General features: G+C 41.8%; 1 protein-coding gene across 1 annotated transcript; it reads left to right on the top strand.

Moving 5' to 3' along the window:
* The first annotated feature begins 423 nt into the window (after positions 1-423).
* On the top strand, positions 424-1,418 carry LOC134220949 (uncharacterized). The gene is made up of 5 exons (XM_062700106.1): positions 424-558; positions 623-664; positions 726-830; positions 901-1,177; positions 1,242-1,418. Exons 1-5 carry the CDS (start codon positions 502-504, stop codon positions 1,289-1,291), a joined length of 531 nt encoding a protein of 176 aa, XP_062556090.1. The 5' UTR covers positions 424-501; the 3' UTR covers positions 1,292-1,418.
* The last annotated feature ends 7,279 nt before the right edge of the window (positions 1,419-8,697 follow it).

The following is an 8,697-nucleotide window of genomic DNA, read 5'->3' as shown; positions in this document are numbered from 1 at the left end:
ATGGTCCCGACTTCCCTGGGCATAAAAGTATCGTCTTGTTACCCTCATGATACACGAATGCAAACATGGTAACTTGGCTTAGAAACCACGCAGTTAATAGCTGTGGAAGTACTGAATGAACACTAAACAGCGAGGCGGCGATGTCCCAGTGGGGGATGTAATGCCAATAAGAAGAATATTTATCGATACCAACACAATCGCTCATAGTGCCAAAAAACACGTGGACATAATCCACCGCTGGTGACGGTACAAATCAGTGTCACCAATCTGGTATCTTAAACGGCTCAAAGCTTCCGTCCGCTGCTTAATTGCCATATACAAGCGAGGCGTTTCTCATATAGTGATTCTATCGCCAAGCATCAAACTCACCGAACAATATAAAAGTGGATCGAATGCAACGATCATTACAACTCACCGAACAATATAAAAGTGCATCGAATGCAACGATCATTACATTCCGATATTCATTTTTCCCAGTTACAGTAAGTCTGAGCTTTCAGTATGAAACAGTTCGGTTCCAATAAGTTACTCTTTGTTGTCATGATCGGTGTCTTCTTGGTAGGTTTTCGATGAGTTACCACGATTATTTTTAATCCTAATTTCCAAATGTTTAACGCAACAGCCTGTTTCATTGGCGATCGACTGCAAAGAAGTTTTTCAAAGGGTAAGCTAAACGATTGTTCAAAGTACTGTCAGGTTCGACACTGAACGCCCCGCAATTGCAGAAAGAAGAACTTGGTAATTGCTGCACAGCGGCTTCGTTTATCTCTTTACAAAACCTGAAAAGTGCCATGGATGCGCAGGAAGGAAACCCCCATGAGAAATTTTTCGTATGTTGCATAATAACATAAAAATTGTTTAAAAATAGTCTAAAATCTTCTCACCAATCTCGCCTATCAGTGCGGATCGCAAAGTATTCTGCAAGAGCAGAACATAATGAACGGAGATAATATCAACGTTGATGCCGTGAAACAAAAAACCGAAGGCTTCGATGACGGCTGGAAGCAAAAGTCTCTGCAGCTGATCGATGCTTGTGTCCAACAGGCGGAGGCTGCGGCTGCCGAAATGGCACAACGCGGTAGCCCCAGCAGGCAATGCCAGCCGAAAGCCGGTATGTTCATTTTCTGCGTGCGGATGCAAACCATTAGGAACTGTCCGGCTGATAAGTGGAACTCATGTAAGATGATTTTTTGGATTCGAGGTCGGAAAGAAGGTTTTCATAATTTTGTTAACAATTGCAGCGGATGTTTGTGAAAAATTGAGGACCGGAGACTGTGACAATGGACACTGAAACAAAATCTGGACCAGACAAACCTATGAAGAAGAGTTGCGTAAAAATTTTTTGTTGTTATTATTTCATGTGAATATTATTATAGAATTATTATTTTCGAAATATATGTCATGTACTATGAGGTTGCCCGAGACTGCTCCATTCATTCTTTGTCGAGCTGTAAGTTAGTAGACCAAAGACCAACACATGCGCCTCGGGTTGGCCCCGATGGGTATATAACAGATAACACTGAATCAACAATTTGACGCCACAATACACGGTTCGAGGCCACATCCTCGAATGCACTCCACGCTCACCAAGTCGTTCTGTACCTGGTCAGCCAACTTCGCTCGCTGGGCGGGCTCGTGATTCATCCTTCGGCCGACACTGTCCATGCCATCCGCGAAACAAATAAATTGACTAGATCTGATGAAAATCGTACCCCGGTTGTTATGGAACGTTCACACGGTCAAGCAGTTTGACCAACATTGACTCCACCTCTCGTCCAACATTGACTCCACCTCTGGACCTCTCGAAAGTCCATTACCTTGACTTACGGGGTTGGTCCCGTTTGTGTCAACAAACCTAAATCTAAAACTGGTGCCCGTCACGAAATACTGTAGGATTTCGAACGTTAATAGCTTCTTTATCATTAGATGGATTTTAGAGATTTAGACACGACAAGGAAATTTTTAAACCAATTTGCCAGTTTCATAGAAACTTTTGATTATTTAAACATTTAAGAACCAGATTGGTGGAAGTTACGACGGCAGACAGTTACGGTTGGTAGCAGAATCACGCGTCGGAGGGAAATGCTGCAAAAATATATTCGCGTGGATGTCGTTGGCATCAGAAGCAGTCGAGTCACGAGTGAAATTCTGATTCTGATTTTCAACGACGGAAATGGAAACATTTCACGGAAAACATATGAACCAATTGTCAAATCCTTCCGTTTCCGGAGCCGTTCCGCTGCATTGCGTAAGTGGCTTTATATTAGAACAGAATTTGAAGTAGAACAGCTTTCCCGGGAGGATTACAAGACCAACGCCGTATGGAGTGCAAAAATATGAGAAGATTTCGGGTGAACACTCCAGTTCGTTCAAATTCTGCCGAGAACTACGACAAGCTGAAGGGCTTTTGTTCATTTCATTCATTATTGTGCTAGAAGATGTCACGTGGAGGACAGGGTTTAGCAGCCGGGGTTCGATTTTCAACAGATCCAGTCAATTCGTCTGATTCGCGAGTGATAATATAAATATTGTCAGCCGAACATTTGAGAAGGAGTAGTTGAATAGTTCTATATTTTTCTTCAGACGTAAATAACATTGCTCTAAAATGAAATCTGACATGGATTAAGCACAGAATCTAATCCCAAAATAAGATTGAAAATAAGGGAGTTTCATTCCAAAAAAAAGTTATGCATATTAAAGTCTTCAATAAAGAAAAAACCAAACTTGTACCAGAAAGGCCCTAATCTTGAAGCGCGTCCATGATTTTCCGTATCGAACATATTGTGTTCCCCTCGACAGCGTCATCTGCGTTGAAAATGTTTACTCGCAGGTCAAACGAAGAAAAATTCGAATGCTTAATTCAAATTTGCATTAATTATACACATTTATTGCGACCTCCAGACTGCCCAGACACGTGGTCACAATCCGCAAATGGCTGGCAGCCAGACAATTGCATTTTAAAAAAGGATTAAAGGGGTTGATCGTTTTAAAATTTTATGCCTTGTCGAGTGGTGCGCCCAAACGAGTATTTACTTGTGTGGCAACACATGTCCACCGCTGGCTGTCTAGCGTTACATTATTCATTCCGGGTAAAGATAACAAACATTTTAATTTTACTACAGAACTCAAAGGGGAAGTGCCAACATTGTCTGTGCTGTACCTAATGGAGTAACAATCGCCATCGTAGTACAAGTTTTATTTCCAGCAACAAACAATCAAGACATTGCTGGCTAGTTGAGCTCATGTTACAGGGATCTATCGGAGCAAAGCAAATTTTGCTTGCATTAATTTCATGGCTAGAACCCAAATGAACACCGACAGGGACGAAGGTATCTCATCTAGATTGATCAGCAAACAATGCATAGATTTTTTTTCTCCCCCCGCAAAGGTATAGGAACGTTGCCCCCGGGCAATTGGTTCCAGCCGGGGGTGGAGCCCCGGTCATGTTTGAATAGAGTGAAGTGAATTAATGTTACACAATTTGGGAGAACAATTTGAGCATGTGTAGAATTGTGCTGACAACACGAGGCAAACAAAGCTGGCTGACATGGTGAACAAACACCCACAAACTGGAAGTAAATTGAACATATGGCACACTTTCTTTTGCCCTCCATCCTTCGGGATGTCTCGGGATGGAAGTAGGTAAATGTTGGCAAGTAATCTTGTTTATCTTAATGTTAAGCATGTAGGTAATGATACAGATTGCTGATTAAATGTGTACCACTGTGGTGGGAGTGATGAGGGGAATTTCACAAAAAATAAACAATGATGGAAACTCTCGTGAAAAATGTATTACTATCCATTCATCACTTTCGTCCATTAGGATTTGCTTTTTTGTATGATTTGGTACGCGTAAAGCAATTTCAAATAATCCTTCAAGCTATTCATGCTTCATAGTTATGTGTGCTATGAGACAAAATAGTCTAATGAATCGTAAGATACATTGGGAAATAAATGGAATCAACTTGCGTGTTTTGTTTTATATGAAAGCGGTATTTGATAATATGTAGTGGTTTGGAGCGAAGCAACTATCTAAAACAAGTCCATTCGATCAAATATCTTGTGGAATAAGTGTCTTCGTAATCAAGTATGTTAAAAATAGTAGAAACATCTAATTTCAATGACATGTAAATACACATTAAGCAAGCTGGTGTACTTTGAATCAATAATTGCTCCGTGTATTAGGAGACGATTATGTAATGCATTCTACTTTTTTTCTACCAGGAAAATATAATCAAACTACTGATGTTTGCTGTTTCTCTTGTACGACTTTAGCACTTGTTGTGGAATAATCATTACAGTAATACTAATAGAGAGGGCATTACAGCTGCAATAACACGATATCACCATGGCTTAATGGTTCCTTCAATATTGATTCCTGAGAAATACAAAAAAAAATCGAGAAAAATAGCTTTCACTTCAAAATGAATTATTAATAATTGAATTTTAAAAATCCAGTGTTATGACTGATAGCATGCGTTTTTTAAGAAGATGATCATATCGATGAAAATCAGTGAACTTTTAATTTGGCAATGACATTGAGAACAAAATTGAAGCATTCCATGAGGCAATCGAAAATTCTTTATTTTTGCATACGCACCAAAAACTCGACGTCTATATGAATATGAGAAAATCTTTAAAATATTGACAATGCGGTGGATAGTTTATACAAAATGTTATCAGACATAAATAAGGCAGCAATATCTCTAAAGAGTAAAAGACAAAGATTCAAACGACGATTTGACGATTCTGATAGCTCTTCCACGCAAACTAACACCACAAATAGGTAGGTTAAGGTTTCCGCTACCCGTTTATGGTGTTAGTTTGCGTGGGAGAGCTATTAGATTTGTCAAATCGTCGTTTGAATCTTTGTTTACAAAAGCAGATAAGCCGTTTTGATAATTTTGTCTTGAAATAATTGTTTTCCACGATAAAATGAATGTTAAATGGAACTTGTTACGTATCTTTACAATAACTTTTTTTTTCAATTTTCAAAGCAAAACCATTAATTTAACGGTACTTCAATGGGATGATTTCGAAGGACAAAACAATGTGTTTTAAAAGTTTTCTCCAGGTTATATGCGGTAATCGCGCCTACTCAACATGAAGTATGAAGTAAATGTAAATAAACAATCCCACGCAATTCCACAAATTTTTCGTTATTCAGCGGTAGCGTGGATTTTTCAAATTTTCAGTTTGAACAATGTTACACTTGCCAAGCGGGGTGGCCCGCCTTCTCCAAGCGACGAGGCCCAGATAATTTCTGTCAGGTAGGCTCGATTTATTCGTGGATGACAGGCTTACTAGCCCCTGATTTTCTCAAACTTTTCATAGTTTTACAATAAAAATCACAGGGATTTGAAAAAAAATTTACTCTAAAATTACAATAAAAAAAAACTGTAAAAATTGTGATATATGATACAAGTGATACATGGGAAACGAGACGTTAAACGTCTTTTTTTAATTTCTCACCTTCCATTTTCACTTCGCACTCTCTCATTTCTTACTTGTTACTTATCCATTATCATTAATTGCCAGCAAATTCGCTGAAATTCGTTATGCTAAATGACGTTGTTGGTCATATGACCTATTTGGATAATCTGCTTTTTCGGCCAAATGACCGGTTTGGTCAAACGATATTTTCGATCATTCATATTCTATACTTTCGCCTCTAATTCTATCATGAACATGTACGTCTAAGTTTGGAAGATGATATAAGCATTTCCATATCATTGTAAATCGTTCTACTTCACGTAGAGGTAACACACACAAAATCATTAATTTAGTACCAGTATGTTGCTTTCGGCTGTATGAGGTTTTCGGCCGTATGTCTTTTTCGGCCTAATGACTTTTTCGGCCTAATGACTTTTTCGGCAAAATCGTTCTCGACCTATAAACCATTTCGGTCAAATGAAATTCGACTAGATGACTTTCGGCCGAATGAACTTCGACCAACCTAGTCAACATTTTGGTACATATAACTCTTGATATAGGTTATTATATTAGAACCAACTTAATCGTATATAATGCACAGATTGGCTATATACGTACCAAAGTGGAGGCGATAAAGGTACATACGAGTTTTATTCTACGATTTTTCCAGACATCAAAAGAACAATATTACGATTAAACATTAAAATATAAAAAATAAAAAAAAACTTATCAGCACCGAACATGCGAACATGTCTCGAACATGCGATCTTCAGATTTGCAGGCGAATACTCTACCACTGCACCATACTGCACATCTTGAAGTAAGATGGATTTTTGTTCAACATAAACTACACAATTTATATCTTTACAACTGCTTGAAACGTCTACAAGCCATTTGGACCGAAGTGGTTTTGATTGTATTACGATTCACGTAGACATTCTTTCGCACTGATATAGGATATTGCAAGGAATATAAGTCATTACGAGTTTTTATTTACACAATTACTTGACGTCTTCGGTTTTCTTTGTTCTTGACCAGGGTCCAGGAGGCGTCATCCCCCTCTATTTCCCAGGTCTGGAACGGCTGAGAGGTCTCAGCCTGCCGTAACCCCTTACCACCGTCTTTCCTGGGTGGGCTTCCTCCCCCGGATTTGGAGGTACCTGTCCGGGGCTCCGCTTCCCAGCCCCACTACCCTTGTTCGGGGTAGTAACCCTCCGCGTTTTGGAGCGGCACCCAGGGAGCTCATACCCTGGAGACTGTCTCCCCCGTTTTTGGGTCTGCTCCGTTTGAGCAGTCACCCCGACGTGCCCGCGAATACTTATGCCTCAGTCTGGGTAGACTTTGGCACCACCGTCTTCACTGGCACGCTCTCGGTCGATTCGACCTTGCCCAAATCCGCGAATTCTTGGGCCCCAGTCTGGGTAGACCTCGACTCCATAGATTTCACGGGTTCGCACTTGGCCGTTCCGACCGCCGTTTCCAGCTTGGCGTCCAACATCGACTTTCGAAGTTTCAGCAAGCTCCTCTTGAGTTCCTTACTGATATTATGCTTCGATGACGTAAAGTCGATGATGGCGTCCAGCTGTTCCGTCGCCACCTCGAAGGCCGAAAGCCCATCGCGTTTGCGGTTCATCGGCACGGGTCGCTTAACGCCTTGGGATTAGGGGTTAGGGACGATGGTCCCGGTCTGACTCGCAGTGGCCATGGGGAGGGGTCGTCAAGCCCTTGGACAAAGTCCCTGCTGCCCCCGTGTGTGTGTGTGTGTGCGGTACAACCAGAAAGTAATGCTTCAAAGGGGGGCCAGTGCACAACGCACCCTCGAGGTTAGCTGCGTGTCCTTGCAGCACCGAACATCGTAACTTGCTTTTTTAGAAGAACACCATGGTATCGTGCCAGCGCATTGCCGGCTTTCCAGGTGGCCTTACCACGGCCTATGTACTCGGAAGGTGGGAAGGGTCGACTTCGTGCCTGCTTCCCTCTGCACGACTGGTATCAAGAATGATGATGCCGCGTGCACCCCAAATTGACCTTTCTGCGATAGGGCCTATTCGCCAGCACACAGAGGGACTTGCCGACGCGGTGCCTACGCCTGCCCCAGCCTTGACGAGGACCCCTTTCCGTTCTCGGGCTCGGAACCCGCCCGGTTGGCTGACGCCGCGAAAGCGACGATACCGTGTTGTTCTTCACGCGGCCACTTGTTCGATAAAAGGATCGAGTTCGACCACAGGGCACAGGTATGACCCATGAAGCCGACTCCGATCTCTTGGACCACCTCTTATTTGCGCCTGAACTAGCCATCCTTGAGTCCACGCGCCACCTTCTGTGTAGCTCCGAGACGATTTGGGCGGTAGCTGATAAAACGGCGTTCCAGCCAACTTCATCTTTACACATCCTCCGAACTAGGTTGTCCGGGGTAGTGTCCAGACCACATGTGGCAAGCATGTGGTCACGCGTTGCGCGAAAACGTGAGCACACGAACAACACGTGTTCCGCCGTTTCCTCTAAACCTGCGCACACATATGATAAGTTGTGCTTGGTACTAAACGACACGTACATTAAAACGGGTTAGGGACAAAAGGTCGAAAGACAAAACGTCGAAAGACAAAAGGTCGAAAGGACAAATGGTCGAAAAGGAAAAAGGTCGAAAGGGACAAAAGGTCGAAAGGACAAAACGTCGAACGGGACATAAGTTTGAAATTGACAAGAAACTGAAACGGAGAGAATCAATCTCGCACCAGAGTTACCCTACACAGTTAGCAAAAACAAAAACAAAAACTCGTTTGTTTTTACAATTTTTAACAATTAAATGAAATTCATTCAATAAGTACCACTAATATATGGATGTTTGAGTTTTCTAAATGTCACTTCGATCAAATACACCGGCGTGTACTGTACGCCGGTGCATTTCCAATGCGTGTGCCTGCGTGGTATAGGACAACTCTGTCTCGCGAAATACAAGCTTTATTCATTTGTTATTAACAATCTTTTTTTATCTATTTCAGAACTATCTAGATATTCATAATATTGTCTTATAGTAATTACTCCTTATTAGAAAATTGCTCATTCTTCAACTTTGATTGATTAGATCATGGTTTCCCAAACTGTGGGTCCCGACCCCCAGGGGGGTCGCGAGCGGATTGTTGGTGGGCCGCGTAGAACAAATCTCGAGTACTTATTCAAAAGGACGTATGTGATTTTGTAAACAAAGATTGAAACGTTGATTTGGAAAATCTGATAGCACTCCCACGCAAACCATCACCACAG

The sequence above is a fragment of the Armigeres subalbatus genome, chromosome 3 (assembly GCF_024139115.2).
Source record: "Armigeres subalbatus isolate Guangzhou_Male chromosome 3, GZ_Asu_2, whole genome shotgun sequence".
NCBI classification, from domain to species: domain Eukaryota; kingdom Metazoa; phylum Arthropoda; class Insecta; order Diptera; family Culicidae; genus Armigeres; species Armigeres subalbatus.
This window is presented reverse-complemented; position numbering and strand designations above follow the sequence as displayed.

Coding starts and splice junctions, on each gene's coding strand:
- LOC134220949 (XM_062700106.1), top strand. CDS start 502: ATGAAACAGTTCGGTTCCAATAAGTTACTCTTTGTTGTCATGATCGGT. Junction 559..622: donor TCATGATCGGTGTCTTCTTG/GTAGGTTTTCGA, acceptor TTAACGCAACAG/CCTGTTTCATTGGCGATCGA. Junction 1,178..1,241: donor GGCTGATAAGTGGAACTCAT/GTAAGATGATTT, acceptor TAACAATTGCAG/CGGATGTTTGTGAAAAATTG.